The sequence below is a fragment of the Nelumbo nucifera genome, chromosome 1, assembly GCF_055504915.1.
Source record: "Nelumbo nucifera cultivar China Antique chromosome 1, China Antique-T2T, whole genome shotgun sequence".
Lineage (NCBI taxonomy): Eukaryota > Viridiplantae > Streptophyta > Magnoliopsida > Proteales > Nelumbonaceae > Nelumbo > Nelumbo nucifera.
The window spans coordinates 19110920-19137560 of record NC_142649.1 but is presented as its reverse complement, the minus strand read 5'-3'; the positions used below and the strand labels follow the sequence as shown (position 1 = coordinate 19137560).

Genomic DNA, 26641 nt, shown 5'->3' with positions numbered 1-26641 from the left:
CCTAGATCCCAGCTATGATGGGACTGACTTGCGTGTTAGGTGGGTGAAATGCCATCAAACGGTAAAATTGTCCCTTCTCGTCAGAATTGGGGAGTTGGTGAACTAATATAGCCGTTACAAGTCACAATCCCATAAAATGCGGGGTACAGAGGTGTGTTCCTTGAGGTTGTCAGGTTGGCGCCTGTGTCGGGCCGCCAGGTCGGTGCTTGGGCCAAGCCGCCAGCTCGTGCCAGGGCCAGGTCGCGCCAAGGCCAAGCTGCCAGGTCATGCCAGGGCCAGGCTGCCAGCTTGTGCCAGGGCCAGGTCGCGTCAGGGCTAGGTTGCCAGCTCGTGCCAGGGCCAGGTTGCCAGCTCGTGCCAGGGCCAAGTTGCCAGCTCATGCTAGGGCCAGGCTGCCAGCTCATACCATGCCGCGCCAGTGCCAGGTCACGCCAGTGCCAGGCCGCGCCTGGTGGGACACCATCAACTTAGCAAAGGCAAGTTGTTGTCAAAGTGGTCTCGGGTGTCGCCTAGTTGTTCTGAGGTGTCAGGATACATGATGGCGAGTTGCCTAGTGGCGAGTTGCCTGTGTGTTGCAATGATGGCGAGCTGCCTGTGGTGAGCTGGCATGAGGTGCCAGGTTGTCACGGAGGTAATCGTTGGTGCCTCGTGCGACACTCGAAATGGGCGAGTAAGCCTATGAAACAAAGCAAACACACACAAAAGACAACATGATGGCACACGAATTAGCAAAAGGCTGTTTGTATTGCATTAATCAGTGGTAAGCACAAGCACATAGTACAGTGTCGAGGGGATCTCGTGCTTAACCTTTACACGCTTATGAGCTCACTCGACTACCTACCTCCCCTCAAAGAGTACATTAAGCTTTTGGGGGAGTGACAATAAGAAACATCAAAAAGGTGAAAAAGCATACTACAGTATTACAATAATGCCATTGGCAATCCCCCATACAAAAGTACAAGCATAGCCCACCCATGACACACACTTGGACATTGGAGTGGTGGCTGTAGGCACGGTGGTTGGCGCTGCGAAGAGAACACTTGTTACAGTCTCCCCCACTCAATTCAGTCTTCGTCCTCGAAGACTAGCTTCTACTTGAGGCTTGAACTTGTTGTTGGTGAAGGAAGGTTCTTCGACTGCTCCACGAACCGGGTTTCTTCCAAGGCCCAGATAGTTGGTTGGGTAGATTGCTAGTGGATGTTCTTGATGGTGGGAAAACCTATGGCTTGTCCCTAAGTTAAGTCCCAGCTTGGCTGCTTCAAGGTAGGATTTTGACTTGTTCCTGATGGGGGTAGGAAAGTTGGTGGCCAAGGATGGGTTAAAATGGTATTTTGGATTGTTAGGGTGTTGGTTCCCATTGATTTTTCCCTAAGAGTGACTCACAAGGCTACTACGTGATTCAGTTTGAGGGATGGTATGAAAGTGGTCCCTAGGCGGCTTGGGCGGCACTCGCTTTCCCCTGTGGTTGTGGTAGCAGGTGGGGGCAAACTTGGACACGGCCTTGGGTCTTCTGCTTTGCTTGACGGTTGTCAACATGCACGAACTCTGTTGCTGGAGAGGTGTAGACGGCTGGATGACCTGCTGCTTCCTGCTGCTGTTGTAGTTGTTGGCTTGAGGGGCGGCTTCTTCCACCAGTGAAGTGGGGAACTTCTCTGCTTCCTTCATGTTGGCGTTGAACAAGGCTTCTTCGTGAAAAAGTTGTAGTGCAGAAACTTGCTTCCCATGAACCTTAGTAGAAGTCGTAACTGGTACCATGCAAGGGGAGCGCTCGTCCAAGATGTACAAAGAGTTGATGTGAGGCAGGAGTGTTGCTTCTGCTTGTCTCATGAAGTCCATTCCCAAGACAACTCGGAAGTTATCCAGGGGTACCACTGAAAGATTAATCTTGCTTGTCCACGGCCCAACTTGGAGGTCAACCCCATGAGCCATGCCTTTAATCGCCTTTGCCCTGGAGTTCACGGCCTTGATCCACCCTGCCTCTTTCACAGTGTTCAGATTGAGTCGCTTGGCCTCGGCAACTGAAATGAAGTTGTGGGAGGCCCCTGTATCAACAAGGGCTTGAGTCGGCTTCCCGCCGAGGAGGATGTCTACATACTTCAGCCCCCTTTGGGCTTTCTTTGGCCTTCCATGATTGGCCTCTTTCTTCACCATGGCGTTGAAGAGTTGAAGGGCGCCCACTCTAGGCGCCTGCACAGACTTTTCCTCATCACTTTGCTCGTCATCACTGAGCTTGGCGACAAGGGCATTGATCTTCTTCTTGGTTGGGCAGTTGCGAACCAAGTGATTTCCCCCACAAAGGAAGCAAGAAATTGGGGACCCAGATGTACTGGGCTTGTAATGGTGCTGAGGGCCTTGCTCTCCTTGTGGCTTCTTCCCATAGTCTTGTCTTGCTGGCTTGTTGAAGCTGGAGTTGTCGTACAGAGGGCGTGAGGGACTTGCTCCCCCACTCAAATTAGGGGAACGTGGGCTTTCTGGCTTAGGGGCTTCTTCATCTGACAAGCTGGTCTCATTGAGTTGCTCCGCCATTGCCATTGCCGTGGCGAGGTCCTGTACATTGCGGCGTTGGAGTTCTAGTTCGGCCCATGGCTTCAGTCCATCCATGAAGTTGAACAGTAGATCCTTGTCGAACATGTCCATAATCTCCAAGGTAAGGGCTGAAAACTCTTTAACATAATCGTGGAGTGAGTCCTCATGCTTGAGTGCTTTCAACTTCTTCCGCGCCAGGTACTCCACGTTCTCTGGGTAGAATTGCCACTTTAGTTCTTGCTTGAAACCAGCCCATGTCTCGATGGTGCACGTACCCCGTTCAATGTCTTGGCATCGCCTACGCCACCATAGCATAGCAATGTCAGACAAATACATAATCACTGTACGAATTTGCGTTAGGTCATCATCAATGCCAATGGCATGGAAATATTGTTCCATTTGCCACAAGAAGTTGTCAAGTTCTCTAGCATCTCAGGAGCTGGCATAAGGTGTGGGCTCCCGAATCTTCACACGAGCAGGGGCCAGTGTTGTGGAGGGGCTTGGAGTGCTGGCCACTAATCTCTTGAGGAGCGTCATGTCTCCTCTTAGATCATCCAATTGAGTCTGGAGGTCGGAGGGAGAGGCCATGGCTACTTTCATGGCCACTCATTCAGCTCTCATCTCATCCACCTGGTCTTGGATGTCAGATCAAGATGAGCTCCCTTCTTGTCGGGATTTTGTTCCAAGGACTTCCTTGAGGGTTCTATTCAGGACATCTTGGACCTCGTTCATAATGCCATTTAAACGGGCTTCTAGCTCCACCATGGAGCTCTTAATTGTTTCCACATTCAAGTGGATTTCTTCTACTCGATCACTTATCTCCCCAATAGTCACTTCACAGCGAAGGATGCGTGTGTCGAAGGCAGCAAGCGTGTCAACTGACTTGTCAGGCTTGCTTGTCTTGGATGTGCAACCCCTTGGGGCCTTCTCTGCAGTGGCTTCATCGCCTAGAGACTCATCAGTCTCCCTCGCATGGGCAAGGCCATGCCTAATCTCGTCGGTGAGTTCCTTGTTGTGCTTCATTGCGCCACCACTAGTGTTGCTATGCAAGGGTCACGAGCGTTGAGGAGCAACCTGCTCTGATACCAACTGTCACGGGGGTAATCGTTGGGGCCCCGTGCGGCACTCGAAATGGGCAAGTAAGCCTACGAAACAAAGCAAACACACACAAAAGGCAAAAAGATGACACACGAATTAGCAAAAGGCTATTTGTATTGCATTAATCAGTGGTAAGCATAAGCACACAGTACAGTGTCGAGGGGATCTCGTGCTTAACCTTTACATGCTTATGAGCTCACTCGACTACCTACCTCCCCTCAAAGAGTACGTTAAGCTTTTGGGGGAGTGACAATAAGAAACATCAAAAAGGTGAAAAGGCATACTACAGTATTACAATAATGCCATTAGCAATCCCCCATACAAAAGTACAAGCATAGCCCACCCATGACACACACTTGGACGCTGAAATGGCGGCTGTAGGCACGGTGGTTGGCGCTGCGAAGAGAACACTTGTTACAAGGTGTCACAAGATCATTTGAGGGCCAAATCCGCCCTCATCACGATCCTTTTTACAAAGTTTGGTAGAGAATTAGATAGGTAATCGATAATCCTATTGAGCAGATCAAATTTGGGAGGCTTCATGGCTTTTTTCTTGGTTCTTGTGTTTTTTCGTAAGATGGAGGCTCAAGCTACCATGTTTAAAGCTGATGGTGTATCTCTTGCTGTAGGCTTTAGTAAGTTCGTTTTTGAGCCAGATGCCATAAACACATTCAGACGGTTCTCTGCAACAGCATTGGAACTTACATCAATGGAGTTGAAAGGGTCAAGAGCATATCAGGGTACTACTTTTGGACCCAAATGCAGAAAGATAGTCGTGAGCCAAAGGAACTCAGTGACAATTCTATGGAAGGAGTACGATGTCGAAGTCAATGACAATTGTTCTTAGAGGTAGAAGGTGCCAAGTAAATTCATGGCGAGATCAGAAGATCTCTGTTCAATTGTCACCACAATAAGCTATTTCTCATGGTAGTCACAAGAACACTTGCCCATCGTCAAGGAGTGATATCAGCGATCATTGCCACAACAGAGCCTGGAGACTAGTTGATGGAATCTCTAATGAGGCCTCATTTAAGGGGGAGGGAATGTTACGGACCCTAGACCCAACCTGAGCCAAGAGATGCTTGGCCCTCTAAAGGTTGTCAACGACGCAATCATAACCAATTCCAGAGTCGGTTACCATATACCATATCTGGGTAGTTATAACATCCATCTAATAGGCTCTATAAATTGTATTCAATCACAAGTAATGGAGATTATTGAGTATTGATTTGATATTTTCCATCATTTCCATCTCTCCCTGAATTGGTTGACTTGCCTCTTTGAGCGGTGCTCCCGCACTACAAACTCGAGAGGTTGTGTTTTTCGTTGTTCTTAGAGAAAGGCACATATCGTTATAGGGTTGAAATATTGGGCTTAGAACTTGTTCATGATCCGGTGGATTGTTGGTAGGGTCGATTGGGTCCTGGATCTCTAGACGTTGTCATTGTTAATGGTTTCCAAGAATGAGGGTTAGGTGTTCTCTACACTCTTTTTCCTCTTTTTCTTCTTATGTGGACAGTAAAGGGTCATTTTTTTTTGGAAAAATTCTCAATTAGTAATCTGTACTTTGGCCCTATTGTCACTTTGGTACTCAAACTTTAAAACATGACAATTCAGTACTCAAGATTTCAAAATGTATCAATTCAATACCTGTCATTAATTAATCCGTTAATCAATCGTTAAATAATATTTGAAAAGACACAAATGCTCTTTGAGTGTTATCTAATTTTTTTTATTAACCATCAATATATTGATAATAGTCTCCAAAAGTTAAAGTTATGTCTCGGTGGGCATTCTATGATCCCAACTTTAAGAGGCAAGATTTGAGACTATTCATTCTTTATCAATAAGAAAATTAAATGATTGTCTTTTCAAATGGCACGACAGGTAATAGATTAGAACGTTTTAAAAGTTTGAATGCTAAATTGTCACATTCTAAAATTAAAATTCGGTGGCACTCGTTGTGAACTATAGGGGCGTTCTAATAAATGACCCATGAATTATCTACCTATTAGTCATCCAAGAGTCATATGTTAGTATCTACTGGCTGCCACTCATTGTGAACTGTTTGGTAGTTGGTGTCTACCAACTCTGTTTCACCGATAAATACAGAGCCAGGCTCCTCGATGGATCAGATACCAAGGAAGGAACAATCAACAATGGAAGTGAAGGTCTTGGAAACCACCCTTGTATTTCCCTCTCAACCACCGTTCGACCATGATCATGTCCTCCCCCTCTCCCACCTTGACAATGACCGAAATGTTCAGGTCAACTTTCGTTATGTCCGTGCCTACGTTAACTCTCCCACCAAGGATGCTACTCCCGGAGCTGATCCCATCCGCGTCATCTCCGACGCTCTTTCCAGGGCCCTCGTCTACTATTATCCCTTCTCTGGCACTCTCCGCCGCCGCCCTACCGACTCCCGCCTTGAACTCCTCTGCACCGCCGGGAAGGGGGTGCCTGTCGTTTGCGCCACCGCGAATTGTTCACTTGCTTCGGTCAATTACCTCGACGACCTTGACGCTCATTTTCTAGAACAGTTGGTACCCGATCCCAACTCCGGCAACGAGCTCCTCCACCCCTTCAACCTACAAATCACCATCTTTAAGTGCGGGGGCTTCACCCTCGGCGCTTCAATTCATCATTCCATGTGCGATGGACTGGGGGCAACTCAGTTCTTCAACGTCATGGCCGAGTTTGCTCGCGGGGCTACTCAACCTTCAATCCAGCCCGTCTGGGACCGCTCTAGTCTGCTCGGACCAAGAGACCCACCTCGTGTTGAGGTACCTTTTCATGAGTTCCTTTGTTTGGACAAAGATTTCTCACCATACAACCAAACGCCCGGTCCTCTTGTTCGTGAATGCTTTCCCGTTAAGGACGACTGCCTGGAGAGGTTTAAAGCGAAGCTTTCCGAGGAGTCTGGGTCGAGCTTCACTACATTCGAAGCTTTGGGAGCTTTCCTATGGCGGGGCAGGTATGTGAAATGGGTCCAGTCCAACTACCATCGATTCACAGATGACAGAATCGATGCCACCGAAACTTGAACATTAAATTTACAAACCTACCCATCCATTAATATGTGGTTCTGTTTATTTGACGAACAGGGTTAAAGCCTCTGGAATTACAGGGGATGAAAAGGTGAAGTTCGCCTACTCAATCAACATAAGGAAACAGCTAAAGCCGGCACTTCCCGCCGGATACTGGGGCAATGGGTGTGTGGCCATGTACGTGCAGCTTAGTGCCCGAGAACTGATAGAACGGCCTCTTTGGGAGGCAGCAGAGCTGATCAAGAAGAGCAAACGCAATGCCACAGATGAATACGTGAGGTCATTCATCGACTTCCAAGAGCTACATTACGCAGAGGGGATCACGGCCGGGAAGGGAGTGAGCGGGCTCACAGATTGGAGGCACTTGGGTCATTCTACGGTTGATTTTGGTTGGGGAGGTCCAGTTACTGTTCTGCCTCTGTCCAGGAACCTACTCGGCAGCGTCGGACCTTGCTTCTTCTTGCCTTACTCTTCTACCAATAATGGGGCCAAAAAGGATGGATTTAAGGTTCTGGTGTCTTTGCCAGAGTCGGCAATGCCTGCTTTCAGGGCGGAGATGGAAATATTTAGTACTGGGTAGGGGGGACTTCAAGCTTTATCCACTATTCGTTTCTCTTTCCATGTAGTCAATTCATAATCCTGCTGGTTTTCATACGGATCCTGTAATTCTGTTCGGTGATGGGCTGTGACAGTCAATTGCTCTGTAGACTCCCAGTTAATAGTACTCCAATAATAATTCAGTTCTAAGTATTTCATGAACCGATTGAAATTTCGATTAATTCCAAAGGCTTTGCATTGATGGACCAATTTTTGTGGTATGTATCGTTGTTTGGTTCCCAAATGATCTTCAGTTGGTTTTTGTGTATTTTCACCTGAATTCTGGTATATCCTTCTTTGCATTGCGTCATGGTAAGATCATTTCCTGTCATGTGAGATTGTGAAGTGGTTTATACTTAATACGCCCCTGGATGGATTATGAGTGACAAAAATGGGAAGAAATGTCATCCTGGCAATTATTTATTGCATAATCCATTGATAAATTACTTGTTCCTTCCCTATGGACTTTGGTTGGCCAATTACCAAATTTCAAAACTGTTGTTTTGGTCTAAGTGTCTTTAGTGTTTAGTGGTTGGGCTGTTATCCTTTTATCATATTGTAGCTGGAATTATAATTTTCAGTTAGTATGTTATTTTTGCCATGATTTAAGTACTCAACTGTTTTTCCTTTGATGCAATCTGCTCAGGTCTTTCAGCCTTGGATTCAGCAGAAAAAACTTGCAAATGTAAAGCATAAGCATGTAATACCAATGATTTTAAAAGATTTGAAAAACGGTTCATTGGGGAGGCCCCTTGATGATGACTGTGAACCTGATGAAACTGTTAAATTTCCTTCTATTCTTTTTCCTTTCTCTTGGCCTTTTGCAGGAGGAATTGTTAGATGCTCCAATTCTACTTGATAACTGTCCTGTGAATAAAATCACAGGTTATTTAAGGTAATTGATACAGATTCAGATAATTATCTTTCATATGCTGAGTTGAAAGTACTGATCATAGGAATTCAGTTTGGTGAGGTAAATATGAACGAGGACAATGCTGCAAACAAACTAATGAAGGATCTTGATACACCTAATGATTCTTGCATTGATGAGGATGAGTTCATCCACGGAATATCAGAATGGCTTAAGCAAATTAAGCATGCTGTGGCTTCTGCTTCCTATAGAGGATTTCATACATTGAAGTATATTTGATGACTTTCAAAGATTAGGTTTGCATTTCTGTTCTCTTTAAAAATTTATTGATGTAATTTTCCACTGTTCCTAATTATTATAATGTTGTGATATTAATGCTAAGAGCATGTCAAGAAAGATGCTTGGGCTTTGGCCTTGGGTTAGGCCAAGCCTGAGCTTGGGGTCTGTATATTAGGATTGGGCCTAGGTTGGCCTCGAACCCTGCCCAACCGACCCAGTTGCTAGTTGCTTCATTGTAATAAAACAATCCTTTGGGGTTTGGGATTCATTCATTTGACTATACCTTTTACCTCTTAATTGTTCTTGTTCAGTTTACAAATAATATGGGAAAACCCCTGGAGTCCTTACCTCCTTGGGTGACATAAGGTGCAGGGCTTTTGTGTTCAAAAACGATATCCTTTGGAGATGAGGACAAGTTCTGTACAAAAGTATGTGTAGTACCTGTGGGTTATCCCTCCCAAAGGAAATCCTTTCCATATCCTCAAAACTTGGAAATACCAAAATGGCTAAATCTAATCAAGAATAAGAGATGCCATGTCTTTACACATACTTGAAGGCTCTTTTCATGTCAAAGTTTCTCTCGTTGCTTTCCCTCTGGTCCCCCAAAACACTGCAAAGGGGATGATATCCCAAAAGATCTTAGATTAGCAGTACCAGCATAGTTGGCCATTTTGGCAATATATCTTGAAAATGTTCTAGGCTGAACTAGTTTTTCATAGACACTGAGAAGAAAATGTTCTGGCCATTTTGGCAATATATCTTGAAAATGTTTCACATTCTCCTCATTCTTTCCAAACATGACATATTTATTTGCCATTTCAGAGCCTCTATCCTTGAAAATATGCTTATAAATGGATCTAGAAATTAGAGTTCAGTGGGTGCCAAGATCAGTCAACAATACCATTGCTACCTTAGGGTAAACAGGGATCAACTGTTCAGAGCTGTATTAAATTTTGTTGTTTCTCTTGGGGGATAGGTAGATCTTAGTCTTTCCTAGGCTTGTAAATAGCTCTGTAAATTTGCTGTCTTGTTTTAATAAAAATTCAGTTATATCCATAAAAAAAAATCATTCTAAATAAACCCAAATGGATATTCTCTCTTGTGAAACTACTTTCCTTATTAACTGAAAATTCATTGCATCGACTCAATTATCATAATTACCTAGTTAATTGACTTGGTAAAGTTTCACTAGTTGGCTACACCAAGTAAATGACTTAGCAGTTAGCAACTTGAGTAGTGCAGGTTTCAAAGGTTTAAGGATATCCTGTAAGAATGATAATTTCCTTATCAACTGTAAACCCACTGCATTGGTTCAATTTATCAGAATTACCTTGGTATTTGATCTGGTAAAGATTCTCTAGTTGGCAACTCCAAGTAACTGACTTGGCAACTTAAGTAAGGCAGATTTCAAAGATTTAAGGGTATCCTGTAGGAGTGACAATTGCTTTAACAGTAGTTCATGATGCATTCTTATGCGGATCCATTCAATATATTTTGATACATATATGCAGGCCCTGAGTCAAAATCCCATTTTCTTTTGGTAAATGAGTCAAAAACTTAAGTGATTGAGAAAAACATGTTCTTACATAGATCTCACATAAAGAAGCAAGCTAGCTTCATAAAATGAATCCATTTCTCAATATCTTCTATATGTTGGATCTATAGTAGATCATGTTTTTTTTCTCAGCCATTTACCAAAAAAACAGAGTTTTTTCTCAATCACTTGAGTTTTGACTATACCCCCCCCCCCCTCAAAAAAAAAGAAAAAAAGAAAAAAAAAAAGAAAAAATGGCTATCATACACCATGCATGGAAGTAAATGAACATCAAACAATTAATATCATAATTGGTGTCAGGGCACATTATAGTAACAGCCCAAACCCAACCCATCATAAATTAACAAGCTCTCCAACAAGTCAATTATCATCAATCAGTGTTTCCTCCAAGCAGCATGGAGGCTTTCATGTAGTTGGTCTTTGTGGACAAGATGCTCACTGTTAATCATCTTAATCGTAGAGGGCTGCAGATCTCTAACATATGCGTGAAGTCTTAAGAAGCAGAGGAATTGATTGAACACCTGTTTTTTATAGGTGTTGGGACAACCGGCTTGTGGGATTACCACTGTTTTCTTTTTTATTTGGCTCGGTTGAGACTTGAGATCCCTTCGGCTTCTATCTTTGAGGTTCTTAATTCTTGGCCCCGGTTTTCATTGGCATCTAGGAGTTCTACCTTGTTAAATGACATTTCCTTTGCAATATTTTTCATTGGCATCTAGGAGTTCTACCTTGTAAACCCAGATAACTGCATTTATCCGGATAAATAACTTATCAAAAACGAACAGAGCCTTAAAAGCATATTAGAATTGAATCCTGCCTTAATTAGGGTTAAGTATTTGGAGAAAACTTGGGATCTTTTGAAAATAAAATAAAAAAAAAAACTGTTAGAATTTAGAGCTTCCAGCATATGATACATTATGCGCACTCCAAACAGCCAAAATTTTTCCAAGGATTTGGGGATTTGGGAGGGAGGAGGCTATCTCTTCTATCCTGGACATTATTTGATCACCAGCTAGCTGGCCATGCCGTTCATGCATGCACATGGCACCTAACATGCTCCTCTTACCAAACAAGAACACCATGTCTAACCCCATGCTAAAATCAATGCAAAGCATACAAAGCATGAAAGCATCCAACCCATTTCCTAGCTCAAAAGGAATAGAATTGTCAATGAGTTGGGTCATTGTATAATGCAAAGCATACAGTATAAATATATACAAAATACAAGGTTCTGCACTCTACATATTTGTACTTGTATTTCTTCCAAATTAAGCTTAAGGTTGTATTTGCTTGCAATGTAATTTTATTTATATTAGTATAAATGCATAGGAGTACTGCAAATGTAAAAAATGCAAATTCTTGTTTAATTTTGTTTTGGATTTTACTTTGTTTTGCTTCATGTCTTAATTTACTTCATTTATACTCTAATCAAACAAAATAAACTAAAATTTAAAACAAAAATAGGTCAGAATATAACACTTTAATCATTTGCACTGCCATGATTTTGCACCACTGCAAATTTATTTGCATTGCAACCAAAGACAACCTAAGAGGAAATTTTAAACTTTCCAAAAGTTTCTCTTCACTTGATTTGAACCTCCAACCTATAGTTTGAAAATAAAGCCCGTAAAAGTTGTAAAGTTTTGCAAACAAGTAAATATATTATCTAATTTTTGAAAATACCCCAACAGCCTTCTCTTGAAAATTAAGGGGTCGTTTGGCAAGTCTTTTTGGGAAGATCTTCTAATAGCTCTGACGGTCAAAAGATACATTGAGCTTTTGCATGAAGATCAGAGCAGCTCGAAGCTAGTTTGGCTACCGAGCACCTTTCCGTATCTTTCTGCACGAGAATATAGAGAGAAAGACACGAAAAGCTCCACTTGGAGCTTCCCGAAATCAGCCCAAAATGGGCTTATCATGTCTTTTCGAAGCACCGACTTTTGGCGGCTAGATCCATCACGAACCAAATGGAAAAAGACTGCGGCACGGTCTGCCCAGCTTGTAAACAGCCGAAAGACCGGGTGGAAACATGCACAAAACGGGCATTAAAAAAAAGGAAAAAATCTAATTACAAAACAATGATTAACTGTGTATATAAATCCTAATTAGCTCTAATAAGAGCCAATCACAATCAAATGAATTTGAACTGTTAACTTCACTAACCCATCATTCTTTAGCTATGAATTTGAACTGTTAACTTCACTAAACCATCTTTCTTTAGCTATATATCTCAGGTTTTAATCGGTACATTACCTTTATATGGCCTGGATTTTTTTTTAGAAAATGTATTTTTTAATGGTTGGGAGTAATTCGTTGATTTAAAATATAGCACTTCATTGAGTAGCAAAAATAGAAAATAAATAAATAAAAGGATCGTACATTTGGTATGTGTAAGTCATGTATAAAAGTTCAGTTCAGCCCTAAAAATATAGAGCTCGACGGTGGATTGAATCTGAGCGTGGATTGATGTTAAATCCATGGGTAGGATACGGTTTATAGGGAGCTACTAATAGACTATAATGAAACTGCAAATCAGATTTGTGTGCATTTGATGGAAGAACGGAGTTGACTGATATTGGGTTAGAAACTTTTGCACATCACTGGATGAAATAAAAAAAAAAAGTATTATTTTAATTCCTGAAATAGGGTGCTAAGAAATCACCTGTTACCACACAGTGCCACCACAGTGTCTAACAAGAATTTTAGTCAAAATGAGGCGATCCATGGCCCCATGAGAAGAAAATTTCAAGTATTAACAAACTAAAAGTTTGGTAAGGAATGTCCTATAAATACTACTACCACTCCGCCCATAAGCCACAGCATACATTGCAGTACTGCTATACCGAGGCTGTCCTCCATCTAACCATCTGGCAACCTTCCTAGCTTCCATTCTCCATTCCCCCTGTTTGTTCCGGCCCCATAAGACATAATTGAATCATGGCCCCTGTGGTTTCTGACTCATGGGATGTCACTGAGTTCGTCGTCAACAAAGGCAACGGAGTGAAGGGCCTTGCAGAGATGGAGATACCCTGTGTTCCTAAGCAGTACATCCAACCCATTGAGGAGAGGTTGGACATGGACACCGTCGTCACTCAAGACTCTATACCCATTATCGACATGTCCATGTTGGATGATCCTCAGGTGGCTGATTCCATATGTGATGCCGCTGAGAATTGGGGTTTCTTTCAGGTCATCAACCATGGCGTTCCTCTCGACATTCTTGACGATGTGAAGCAGGCAACCCATCGATTCTTTGGGTTACAGGCCAACGACAAGTTGAAGTACTCCAAGGAGAACTCTTCCTCTAACAATGTCCGATATGGAACCAGCTTCATCCCCGGGGCAGAACGGGCTTTGGAGTGGAAAGATTTCCTCAGCCTCTTCTATACTTCGGACCAAGATGCTTCTGCATTATGGCCCCCAGAGTGCAAGTAATTAATATGTCCCACTTTTTGGCTCTATTGATAATCAATTCGTTGATTTAATATAAATAATTCTCAATATTAATTGCACTATATATATATATGCATGAATCAGGGATGCAGTACTCAAGTACATGAACACGTCCGAACCACTTATCAAGCGCCTGTTGGAAGCTCTGATGACAAGGCTGAACGTGAAGGAGATTGACGAAAGCAAAGCTTCACTGTTGATGGGATCAAAAAGGATTAATCTTAACTACTATCCAATTTGTCCAAACCCAGAGCTCACTATTGGAGTTGGCCGCCACTCCGACGTCTCAACCCTGACTATCCTCCTACAAGATGACATCGGCGGACTGTATGTGCGAAGGATCAAAGGTGATGGCTGGATTCATGTCCCACCTATTAGTGGGGCACTGGTCATCAACATCGGCGATGCTCTGCAAATTTTGAGCAATGGCCGGTACAAGAGCGTGGAGCACCGTGTGGTTGCAAATGGAAGCAGTAACCGAGTGTCAGTTCCCATCTTTGTGAACCCACGGCCCAAGGACATGATCGGTCCGTTGCGGGAAGTGCTGGAGAGTGGGGAGGAACCAGTGTACAAGCGAGTTCTATACAGCGACTACACTAAGCACTTCTTCAGGAAGGCGCATGATGGGAAGGAAACCCTGGACTTCGCAAAAGCCTGATTTTAATTATTCTGGAAGACTTGTAGTCTACAAGACATAATGCATGTGGAAAATTCCAAGAATAAACAACCGGTTGGTAGGAGTTGGATACAACCGGCTTTGCTGGTTCTGGTGTGGGATTTACCATTTAATGTACGATTGTCTGAAATGAAGTATTTTAAAAGTTTGAATGCTAAATTGTCACATTGTAAAATTCGGAACCAGAGTGGCACTAGACCTCAAGTATAGGGTACTATAGGGGCGTTTTAATAAAAGATTCATGAATTATCTACCTATTACGTCATCCAAGAGTCAAATGTTAGTATCTACTGGCTGCCACTCATTGTGAACTGTTTGGTAGTTGGTGTCTACCAACTCTGTTTCACCGATAAATACAGAGCCAGGCTCCTCGATTGATCAGATACCAGGGAAGGAACAATCAACAATGGAAGTGAAGGCCTTGGAAACCACCCTTGTATTTCCCTCTCCACCACCTTTCGACCATGATCATGTCCTCCCCCTCTCCCACCTCGACAATGACCGAAATGTTCTGGTCAACTTTCGTTATGTCCGTGCCTACGTTAACTCTCCCACCAAGGATGCTACTCCCGGAGCTGATCCCATCCGCGTCATCTCCGACGCTCTTTCCAGGGCCCTCGTCTACTATTATCCCTTCTCTGGCACTCTCCGCCGCCGCCATACCGACTCCCGCCTTGAACTCCTCTGCACCGCCGGGTCGTTTGCGCCACCGCGAATTGTTCACTTGCTTCGGTCAATTACCTCGACGACCTTGACGCTCATTTTCTAGAACAGTTGGTACCCGATCCCAACTCTGGCAACGAGCTCCTCCACCCCTTCAACCTACAAATCACCATCTTTAAGTGCGGGGGCTTCACCCTCGGCGCTTCAATTCATCATTCCATGTGCGATGGACTGGGGGCAACTCAGTTCTTCAACGTCATGGCCGAGTTTGCTCGCGGGGCTACTCAACCTTCAATCCAGCCCGTCTGGGACCGCTCTAGTCTCCTCGGACCAAGAGACCCACCTCGTGTTGGGGTACCTTTTCATGAGTTCCTTTGTTTAGACAAGGATTTCTCACCATACAACCAAACGCCCGGTCCTCTTGTTCGTGAATGCTTTCCCGTTAAGGACGACTGCCTGGAGAGGTTTAAAGCGAAGCTTTCCGAGGAGTCTGGGTCGAGCTTCACTACATTCGAAGCTTTGGGAGCTTTCCTATGGCGGGGCAGGTATGTGAAATCGGTCCAATCCAACTACCATCGATTCACAGATGACAGAATCGATGCCACCGAAGCTTGAACATTAAATTTACAAACCTACCCATCCATTAATATGTGGTTCTGTTTATTTGACGAACAGGGTTAAAGCCTCTGGAATTACAGGGGATGAAAAGGTGAAGTTCGCCTACTCAATCAACATAAGGAAACAGCTAAAGCCGGCACTTCCCGCCGGATACTGGGCCAATGGGTGTGTGGCCATGTACGTGCAGCTTAGTGCCCGAGAACTGATAGAACGGCCTCTTTGGGAGGTAGAAGAGATGATTAAGAAGAGCAAACGCAATGCCACGGATGAATACGTGAGGTCATTCATCGACTTCCAAGAGCTACATTACGCAGAGGGGATCACGGCCGGGAAGGGAGTGAGCGGGCTCACAGATTGGAGGCACTTGGGTCATTCTACGGTTGATTTTGGTTGGGGAGGTCCAGTTACTGTTCTGCCTCTGTCCAGGAACCTACTCGGCAGCGTCGGACCTTGCTTCTTCTTGCCTTACTCTTCTACCAATAATGGGGCCAAAAAGGATGGATTTAAGGTTCTGGTGTCTTTGCCAGAGTCGGCAATGCCTGCTTTCAGGGCGGAGATGGAAATATTTAGTACTGGGTAGGGAGGGCTTCAAGCTTTATCCACTATTCGTTTCTATTTCCATGTAGTCAATTCATAATCCTGCTGGTTTTCATACGGATCCTGTAATTCTGTTCGGTGATGGGCTGTGACAGTCAATTGCTCTGTAGACTCCCAGTTAATAGTATTCCAATAATAATTCAGTTCTAAGTATTTCATGAACCGATTGAAATTTCGATTAATTCCAAAGGCTTTGCATTGATGTACCAATTTTTGTGGTATGTATCCTTGTTTGGTTCCCAATGATCTTCAGTTGTTTTTTTTGTATTTTCACCTGAATTCTGGTATATCCTTCTTTGCATTGCGTCATGGTAAGATCATTTCCTGTCATGTGAGATTGTGAAGAGGTTTATACTTAATACGCCCCTGGATGGATTATGAGTGACAAAAATGGGCAGAAATGTCATCCTGGCAATTATTTATTGCATAATCCATTGATAAATTACTTGTTCCTTCCCTATGGAATATGGTTGGCCAATTACCAAATTTCTACCTGTTGTTTTGGTCTAAGTGTCTTTAGTATTTAGTGGTTGGGCTGTTATCCTTTTATCATATTGTAGCTGGAATTATAATTTTCAGCTAGTATGTTATTTTTGCCAAGATTTAAGTACTCAACTGTTTTACCTTTGATGCAATCTGCTCAGGTCTTTCAGCCTTGAATTTTCTGCTTGCAAATGTAAAGCATAAGCATGTAATATCAATGATTTTAAAAGATTTGAAAAACGGTTCATTGGGGAGGCCCCTTGATGATGACTGTGAACCTTATGAAACTGTTAAATTTCCTTCTATTCTTTTTCCTTTCTCTTGGCCTTTTGCAGGAGGAATTGTTAGATGCTCCAATTCTACTTGATAACCGTCCTGTGAATAAAATCAAAGGTAATTGATACAGATTCAGATAATTATCTTTCATATGCTGAGTTGAAAGTACTGATCATAGGAATTCAGTTTGGTGAGGTAAATATGAATGAGGACAATGCTGCAAACAAACTAATGAAGGATCTTGATACACCTAATGGTTCTTGCATTGATGAGGATGAGTACATCCACAGAATATCAGAATGGCTTGAGTAAATTAAGTAATACAAATTGTAATTGAAATATATATATTAGTTAGCTGAGCTGGAGAGTTGGTTACAATAACTAACTTCTCTCTCTCTCTCTATATAGAGTTGTATATCTGTAATGAAGTGAACAAGAAAGATAATTTTCTCTCAAGCTTTCCCACTCGTTTTCCTGCTCTCTGGTATTTTTTTCATCTCTGTTATGGTATCAGAGCTCGAGGTTTTCATAGAATCAAAATAGGAGAAGCTTGAGATTTTTTCCAAACAGCCAAGATTTCTCCATCATTGGCATCGTCGGAAATGCTAAGAACAACCAATAGTTCTTCGTCACTGGATTTGTCGGAGACGTCCCAGGCTTCGTTGGAACCAAGAAGAGAGCTAGGAGAGCTACAGATTCGGCGGTTCTTGAGAAGAAAATTTCTCAGTCTACAATCTTCTTTGATCTTTCTTGCTCTTCGTTGTTCCTCATCGCTAATTGAATGTGGCTTGGCACGATCCTCGTCTTCTTGTTATCCCTCGCCGCGTTCCCAGCTAATTCCAACACCTCGGCTGCAAGATACTCAAGAACGATGGCGAGATATACTGGAGCACCGACACCAACTCTCTCTGCGTATTTACCGGCTTTCAGAAACCTAGCGATCCTTCCGACGGGAAACTGGAGCCTGGCCTTGCTGCTCCTGGATGCTGCCTTCTTTGAAGTTCCAATGCCAAGAGATTTTCCCCTTCTGGCCATATCGAACTTCTTGACAAGTAACTAAGCAAAGCTCCGAGAGGGATTGACAGCTCGGAACATATCAAACTTCTTGCTCTCCGTTCGTCCGCTGCATCAACATGAGGTCCAAGATCCGTCGACCGCCGATCTTTCTTGCTCTGAATTCTTGCTCTTCCACTCCTTCTGCCTCCCGCATAGTCGCAGATTCCTGCGCATCATCAACAACACGCGATGCGATACTACAGAGGGTCTCAGTCTCTCATACTTTTCAGTAGCTCATTAGCTATGCGAGTTTTCTTCTTTGGAAGGGTTATTTCTGTTGCCCCGTCGTCCTCTCCTGAACTGTCTTCACTTTCTCTTTGGAAAGAATTCAGAGCCTGGCTACGTTTGATTCAAGTTTTATGTTGATCATGTCAAGTTTGTCGTCTGCAGTGGAACTCTCACCTTTGTTGGATCCTGCTTCACCATATTATCTTCATTATTCGGATCATCATGGATCGGTCACCGTTTCGCCAGAACTTACAAGCTCTAATTACGCTTCATGGAGCAAATCTTTCCTTCTAGCCTTGTCAATCAGAAACAAAACCAGTTTCGTGGATGGAACTATTAAAGAACCAGCTCTGGATGATGCTCTTCACGGTGCTTGGATGAGATGCAACAATTTAATTGTTGCGTGGCTTCTCCGTTCGATTTCTCCTCCAATAGCATCCACTATGTTCTACATCAGTTCGGCATCACAGATATGGGAGACATTGAAGAAGAAATTCTCACAACCGGATGATTCAAAAATTTGTAATTTGCAGTTGTCGCTCAATACAATTACTCAGGGAACAAGAACTGTTGATGCCTATTTCACTGAGTTGACAGGAATATGGGAAGAATTAAGGAGTTATCAACCTCTACCCCACTGCTAGTGTGGAAAATGTTACAAGTACAGTTTCAAGATTTTTTCTGAAGCACAACAAAAGGACTATGTGTTCAAATTCATCAATGGATTGAATGAATCTTTTTCTGCCTTGAGATCACAAGTTATGGTCATGAAGCCCTTCCCCAATCTTGTTGAGGTGTATAATCTTGCTTTAAGGGAAGAATCTCAGAGACGCACAAATGTTTCTCCCTTACCTGAAATCAGTACGATGGCAATCAGTTATGGAAATCAGAAGAAAAAGTCAAGTGTTACCTACAGTCATTGCGGTAAAAATGGTCACTCAAAGGATAAATGCTATAGGATAATAGGTTTTCCTCCCAATTTCAAATTTATTAAAGGAAAATCTGCAACTGGTGATACACCTTCTGCTAATAGTGTAACTCAAGGCATTAGCACTCTGTCAAATGTTTCTGAGACATCACCAGCATTGTCACTCACTCCTGAGCAGGGAAGAAGGTTGCTAACTCTTCTCAATGGTTGTGACTCTTAGAACAGCCCCATTTCTCAACCAGAACATCCAGCCAATATTGCCTTTGCAGGTATGTTGGACCATATACATTTTGTTAACTCTCATTGCTCTTCATCTCAATTATCTCCCACTGATATATGGATTGTAGACACAGGGGCCACTACTTGTGAATTGATGTGGCTTTTTTCTTTGCTCATTGATTTTCGCATTACAGTTTCATTACCTATCTCATTACATTGTGATAATCATTCTGCAATCTATCTTTATCGTAATCCTGTGTTTCACGAGCGGAGTAAACACATTGAGGTGGATTGCCATTTTGTTCGGGATCAAGTTTAGAGTGGTTTCCTACATTTACTGCATTTGCCTTCTTCTGATAAGGTGGCAGATGCATTTACCAAGGCTCTACAACCTTCACATTTTCAGCGCTTAATAGGCAAGATGAACATGCTCAATATCCATATCTTGAGGGGGGTAATACAAATTGTAATTGAAATATATATATTAGTTAGCTGAGTTGGAGAGTTGGTTACAATAACTAACTTCTCTCTCTCTCTCTCTCTCTCTATATATATATATAGGTGTATATCTGTAATGAAGCGAGAAAGAAAGATAATTTTCTCTCAAGATTTCCCGCTCATTTTCCTGCTCTCTGATATATTTTTCATCTCTATTATTAAGCATTTTGTGGCTTCTGCTTCCTATAGAGGATTTCATACATTGAAGTATATTTGATGACTTTCAAAGATTAGGTTTGCATTGCTCTTCTCTTTAAAAATTTATTGATATAATTTTCCACTGTTCCTAAGCATTATAATGTTGTGATATTAATGCTAAGAGCATGTCAAGAAAGATGCTTGGGCTTTGGCCTTGGGTTAGGCCAAGCCTGAGCTTGGGGTTTGTATATTAGGATTGGGCCTTGGTTGGCCTCGAACCCTACCCAACCGACCTAGATGCTAGTTGCTTCATTGTAATAAAACGATCCTTCGAGATTTGGGATCCATTCATTTGACTATATCTTTTACCTCTTAATTGTTCTTGTTCAGTTTACAAATAATATGGGAAAACACTTGGAGTCCTTACCTCCTTGGGTGACATAAGGTGCAGGGCTATTGTGTTCAAAAACGATATCCTTTGGAGATGAGGACAAGTTATGTACAAAAGTATGTGTAGCACCTGTGGGTTATCCCCTCCAAAGGAAATCCTTTCCATATCCTCAAAACATGGAAATACCAAAATGGCTAAATCTAATCAAGAATTAGAGATGCCATGTCTTTACACATATACCTGAAGGCTCTTTTCTTGTCAAAGTTTCTCTCGTTGCTTTCCCTCTAGTCCCCCAAAACATTGCAAAGGGGATGATATTCCAAACGATCTTAGATTAGCAGTACCAGCATAGTTGGCCATTTTGGCAATATATCTTGAAAATGTTCTAGGCTGAACTAGTTTTTCATAGACATTGAGAAGAAAATGTTCTGGCCATTTTGGCAAAATATCTTGAAAATGTTTCACATTCTCCTCATTTTTTCCAAACATGACATATTTATTTGCCATTTCAGAGCCTCATTTTTGGCAATATATCGTGCCAGGGCCAGGTTGCGCCAGGGCCAAGCTGCCAGCTCATGCCAGGGCCAAGTTGCCAACTTGTGCCAGGCCGCGCCTAGTGGGACACCATCAACTTAGCAAAGGCAAGTTGTTGACAAAGTGGTCCCGGGTGTCGCCTAGTTGTTCTGAGGTGCTAGGCTACATGATGGCGAACTGCCTATGTATTGCAATGATGGCGAGCTGCCTAGTGGCGAACTACCTGTGAGTGCTGCATGATGGCGAACTGCCTAGTGGCGAACTGCCTATGGTAAGCTTCGAGTTGTCTAACTGTCAAGGGACTGCACTTAGTTGGCATGAGGTGCCAGGTGTCACAAGATCATTGGAGGGACAAATCCACCCTCATTAATAATTAAAAACAAAACCAAACATATTGTCAAATACACCCTAATTTGTTGAATTATTCTTTCGCCACCTCTGTCATCACCTAGAATTAAGACAAAATTTTCCTAGTCAAAACAATAATGTGCCATGTATCATGCCCTCTACAAACATTGCTTCCACTGTATTCAGCCATCGGTTTCTTCCTTTTTCTCCTTATCCGGAAGTATCAACAGCACAGACAAGCAATGAAATGCTCAGTGGGTGAAGCTGCAGCATGCTAACATGGGTATATCGATCGATTAAAACAATTTTGGGCATGCTTCATGAGTCACGCGGCCAATTAATATTATATAAGTTTTCCCTTTTCTTTGGATACCTAATTAACTAATAATACCTACCCTGACCCTGAGTACAAAGTTACCCAATTGCCTATGAATCTTCTTATGCCTTCTCAAGAAAAATAAAAACAAGAGAGATAGAAAAAGTGATTATATAGGCTGTGTTTGGTTTGAATGAGAAGATAGGGAAAGGCAGGGAAAACCCATACAAGATTTGTTAAGGTTTCCCTACCCTTTTCTTTCAAAGCAAACATAGCCATAGTTCAAAGATAGCCTTGAGGGCAATGCTAGTGAATATTGAGTGGTTTCTGCAGGTTATGTTGGTTTTCGGAGGTGTTGATGAAAATCGTCGAATCCAAGTTGGCTTGCTGCAACCCCTAACATGGGCATCAAGTTCAACTAATCCCAATCTGAGGAGATGATGATGTTTGTCTTGGCTTGTCATCAATCTCCATGCCAACCAACCGTGGGCTGCGGGAATCTGTCTTTGGCCTTATATATATACTCACCACTCACCAGCCAGCTCAATTGGGTCGCTAAATCCCCTTACAACTATTCCACCATCCATTGACCAAGAAAATATATATATGTTTCAAAAAAGATGGCTGAAATTTTTACATAGGCATAGGACCGTCAACGGATTCCCAAAATCCAATACCCAATCTCACATCTGATCCAATTATTTCGGGTTTAGATGTTAAAACATACATTAGTAATTAACTAGATGGATTGCAGATTTGATGCCATCTAATCCAGTTAAAACCCGAGTCTGATTATAAGTAATATAATAATGTATATATGTAGATGCAATATATATGATACGATCCAAATCCGACCCGTTCACAATGCTTTTGTAGGCACCCTATAGTTTAACAACGTATTTACTAAAACCTATCCTATTATTTTCATATTACTAAAACACCTGAGCTGTTGGGGGTATTTTGAAATAAAAAATCCTGGGCTCATACCCTATCACACTTTTCTATTTGTTGTAAGAGGTAACCAGATGATTCTTAAATGAAAATACAAACTGTCCCTGATGGAAGGTCAATTAAACAAAGCGGTTGCAAAGGGTATTTTGGTAATATACAAACTATAGGCTAGGTCTTAATAAATACACCAAGTTATAAGGGTTGTCTATAAGTAAATGGTCCTATAATTTGTGAACAATCAATTCTTCACTTGATAATTGTTTTAGGTAATTAATTTGTTTAACTATTCTTTTGGTCTCGTTTTTTTTTTTCTTTGGCTTTGGCTTTGGCCACTTGGTGTCATATAACCTATTAGAGTCTCATTAGAATACACAAAATATTCCAAACAAGAATCAAAACAATGATATGCCATGTCTCTCGCCTTTTATATAATTGTTCTTTTGCACGCGGCCCCCATTCGATTTATTCTCTTCTCCTCTTTCTCGGATGCAATAAAATAGTACTGCAGAAACAAACAAATGCCTGGTGGGTGAGGCTGCTGCGGCATGGTCATTGCTCACATGGCTACAATCCACCAATAACTATAAATTAAACAATTTTAAGAGTTATGATTCACGTGGCGCCACCAATTCGGAAGGAGATGTTGTTAGTATCTTAGAGTCGTTTGGTTTATAATCAGAATTCGAATCAGAATTGGAATCGAAATCTTCTATGATCTATTTTCATTGTCTATTTGGTTCAGACAGAAATAGTAATGGGAAAGAAAATTAAAATTAGCAGGAATGGGATTTCATTCCCAAGGGAATGACCATGCCATTTCAGCAAGAATGAGAATGGGATTCCGATTCCATCCAACCAAATAGTTGGAATCGGAATAGCCCATTCCGATTCTGATTCTAGACCCTTATTCCCACAAACAAAACAGGGCCTTAGGATTTTTTTTTTTTTGGGATTTTTAGACTGCACTTCACCTCAGAATTCAGATTTGAACTGCAGACCTACAATTAATAATTCAAATTTATGAACACCTCCACCTATAACACCCATACCTGCACGTGAATTGGCATCAATTCTGAGCTGGCACCTACCCCCCAACTGTACGATGGAACTAAGATTTCAGAGGTGGACAGAACAGTAAAAACCCCCTTTTTTTATTTCATTGTTATTTGGATAATTAACTACCCTGGCCCCCAAGAAAGAAAATGACCAAATTGCATATTCGGATTTTTATAAAAAAGAAGAAAAAGAGATGGAAATAGGTATGAGTAAAAAAAGTGGAGATGAGTGGCAATGATAATGGCAAAGGTTAATAAAGTTGAGATGGGTGGTTTCTGGCCATGGTAGAGGTGCTCAAAATTTTTGAAGGTGCCCTCTGCCTTTCTGGTGCTATAATATTGTAGGAGTTAGGATCTCCTGCTAGCAATAGCAATGTGGGACTAGATTGTCATATTTGCGGGGGGTGGGGGGGTTCTTTTTTTTGGATTTTGAGAAGAGGAAAGTTGGTCAATGGGATGACTTGAGAAAGTTTATTTTTTTAGGCATCACTTACCGGAAAAGTAATACCCATCTCCTAGGTGGATAAATAACTTTCTTACTTAGGGGGAAAGTTGTCAAATAAAAAACATGGATAAATGCACTTACCCAGATAAATCTTTCCTAAGAAACATTTACCTAGGTAAATGCATTTACCCAGTAAATAACTTATCGAAAAGCGAACGGGTCTTAGAAGCATATTAAAATTGAATCCCTCCTTCATTAGGGTTCAGTATTTGGAGAAAACTTGGGATCTTTTGAAAAGAAAAAAAAAAAAAAAAAAAACTGTTTTAAATTGGAGCTTCCAGCATGTGATACATTATGAAGAATGTGGGGTAAAAGAGTATTTGCAATCAATATCTTTTAGACAAAAAAAAGTAAAATTTGAATTAAATAACTTGTTATGCGCACTCCCAAATAAATCAGACTGGTTTTCCCAAACAGCCAAAAATCTTCCAAGGATCTCTTCATTATAGCTAGTATTAAAAGGATCTCTTCATTTAGGCAGTGCATAATTTCATGCCGTTCATGCATGCACATGGCACCTAACATTTAACATGCTCTTGTCTTACCAAAAGAAAAAAGAAAAATTAGTTGTATTTTTATTCATGAACACCATGTCTGAACCCATGCTAAAATCAATGCAAATCATACAAAGCATGAAAGCATCCAGCCCATTTCCTATCTCGAAAGGAAAAATAAATAAAAAAATCGCACATTTGGTATGTGTAAGTCATGTATAAAAGTTTTGGGTGCATTTGATGGAAGAACGGAGTTGACTGATATTGGGTTAGAAACTTTCGCACATCACTGGATGAAATAAAAAAAAAAAAAAGTATTATTTTAATTCCTGAAATAGGGTGCTAAGAAATCACCTGTTACCACACAGTGCCACCACAGTGTCTAACAAGAATTTTAGTCAAAATGAGGCGATCCATGGCCCCATGAGAAGAAAATTTCAAGTATTAACAAACTAAAAGTTTGGTAAGGAATGTCCTATAAATACCACTACCACTCCGCCCATAAGCCACAGCATACATTGCAGTACTGCTATACCGAGGCTGTCCTCCATCTAACCATCTGGCAACCTTCCTAGCTTCCATTCTCCAGTCCCCCTGTTTGTTCCGGCCCCATAAGACATAATTGAATCATGGCCCCTGTGGTTTCTGACTCATGGGATGTCACTGAGTTCGTCGTCAACAAAGGCAACGGAGTGAAGGGCCTTGCAGAGATGGAGATACCCTGTGTTCCTAAGCAGTACATCCAACCCATTGAGGAGAGGTTGGACATGGACACCGTCGTCACTCAAGACTCTATACCCATTATCGACATGTCCATGTTGGATGATCCTCAGGTGGCTGATTCCATATGTGATGCCGCTGAGAATTGGGGTTTCTTTCAGGTCATCAACCATGGCGTTCCTCTCGACATTCTTGACGATGCGAAGCAGGCAACCCAAAGATTCTTTGGGTTACCGGCCAACGACAAGTTGAAGTACTCCAAGGAGAACTCTTCCTCTAACAATGTCCGATATGGAACCAGCTTCATCCCCGGGGCAGAACGGGCTTTGGAGTGGAAAGATTTCCTCAGCCTCTTCTATACTTCGGACCAAGATGCTTCTGCATTATGGCCCCCAGAGTGCAAGTAATTAATATGTCCCACTTTTTGGCTCTATTGATAATCAATTCGTTGATTTAATATAAATAATTCTCAATATTAATTGCACTATATATATATATGCATGAATCAGGGATGCAGCACTCAAGTACATGAACACGTCCGAACCACTTATCAAGCGCCTGTTGGAAGCTCTGATGACAAGGCTGAACGTGAAGGAGATTGACGAAAGCAAAGCTTCACTGTTGATGGGATCAAAGAGGATTAATCTTAACTACTATCCAATTTGTCCTAACCCAGAGCTCACTATTGGAGTTGGCCGCCACTCCGACGTCTCAACCCTGACTATCCTCCTACAAGATGACATCGGCGGACTGTATGTGCGAAGGATCAAAGGTAATGGCTGGATTCATGTCCCACCTATTAGTGGGGCACTGGTCATCAACATCGGCGATGCTCTGCAAATTTTGAGCAATGGCCGATACAAGAGCGTGGAGCACCGTGTGGTTGCAAATGGAAGAAGTAACCGAGTGTCAGTTCCCATCTTTGTGAACCCACGGCCCAAGGACATGATCGGTCCGTTGCGGGAAGTGCTGGAGAGTGGGGAGGAACCAGTGTACAAGCAAGTTCTATACAGCGACTACACTAAGCACTTCTTCAGGAAGGCGCATGATGGGAAGGAAACCCTGGACTTCGCAAAAGCCTGATTTTAATTATTCTGGAAGCCTTGTTTCTACAAAACATAATGCATGTGGAAAATTCCAAGAATAAAGAACAGGTTGTAGGAGTTGGATACAACCTGTTTTGCTGGTTCTGGTGAGGGATTTACCATTTAATGTACGTTGTCTTCAATGAAGTATTTTATATGCATTGCCAATTTAATTATAAAGAATAATAAAGAAGTATTTGACGATTATGGAAGATTTATAAGAAAAAAGTAAAATAAAATTTCATTCAATAATTTGTTTATAGTGTTGAAGTAGCTGCGAAATAGTATGCCAAAAGAGAAAAAAAAAAAAAAAGAAAGGTAACCACTTAAAAATAATAAATAAAATTAATGATGATATATGACTAACATTTATATTAAAAATACACAAAGTTGAAAAAATGAAAAAAAAAATCATTTTTACTTTAACGAAAATGAA

The 26641-nt window shown here is 42.0% G+C and overlaps 3 protein-coding genes and 1 pseudogene across 4 annotated transcripts; all 4 read left to right on the top strand.

Moving 5' to 3' along the window:
* Positions 1–5601: 5601 nt before the first annotated feature.
* Positions 5602–7478, top strand: LOC104612099 (tetrahydroanabasine acetyltransferase-like). The gene is made up of 2 exons (XM_019200222.2): positions 5602–6598; positions 6729–7478. The coding sequence occupies exons 1-2, from the start codon at positions 5751–5753 to the stop codon at positions 7249–7251; spliced, it is 1371 nt and encodes a 456-aa protein (XP_019055767.2). The 5' UTR covers positions 5602–5750; the 3' UTR covers positions 7252–7478.
* Positions 7479–12737: 5259 nt separating this feature from the next.
* Positions 12738–14261, top strand: LOC148802982 (feruloyl CoA ortho-hydroxylase F6H1-3-like). The gene is made up of 2 exons (XM_088895160.1): positions 12738–13404; positions 13511–14261. Exons 1-2 carry the CDS (start codon positions 12911–12913, stop codon positions 14082–14084), a joined length of 1068 nt encoding a protein of 355 aa, XP_088751286.1. The 5' UTR covers positions 12738–12910; the 3' UTR covers positions 14085–14261.
* Positions 14262–14469: 208 nt separating this feature from the next.
* Positions 14470–16162, top strand: LOC148802981 (inactive tetrahydroanabasine acetyltransferase pauper allele-like; annotated as a pseudogene). The gene is made up of 2 exons (XR_016080599.1): positions 14470–15310; positions 15441–16162. The product of XR_016080599.1 is annotated as an inactive tetrahydroanabasine acetyltransferase pauper allele-like (transcript).
* Positions 16163–24899: 8737 nt separating this feature from the next.
* Positions 24900–26410, top strand: LOC104612100 (feruloyl CoA ortho-hydroxylase F6H1-3-like). Its single transcript, XM_088896632.1, has 2 exons — positions 24900–25523; positions 25630–26410. The coding sequence occupies exons 1-2, from the start codon at positions 25030–25032 to the stop codon at positions 26201–26203; spliced, it is 1068 nt and encodes a 355-aa protein (XP_088752758.1). The 5' UTR covers positions 24900–25029; the 3' UTR covers positions 26204–26410.
* Positions 26411–26641: the final 231 nt, after the last annotated feature.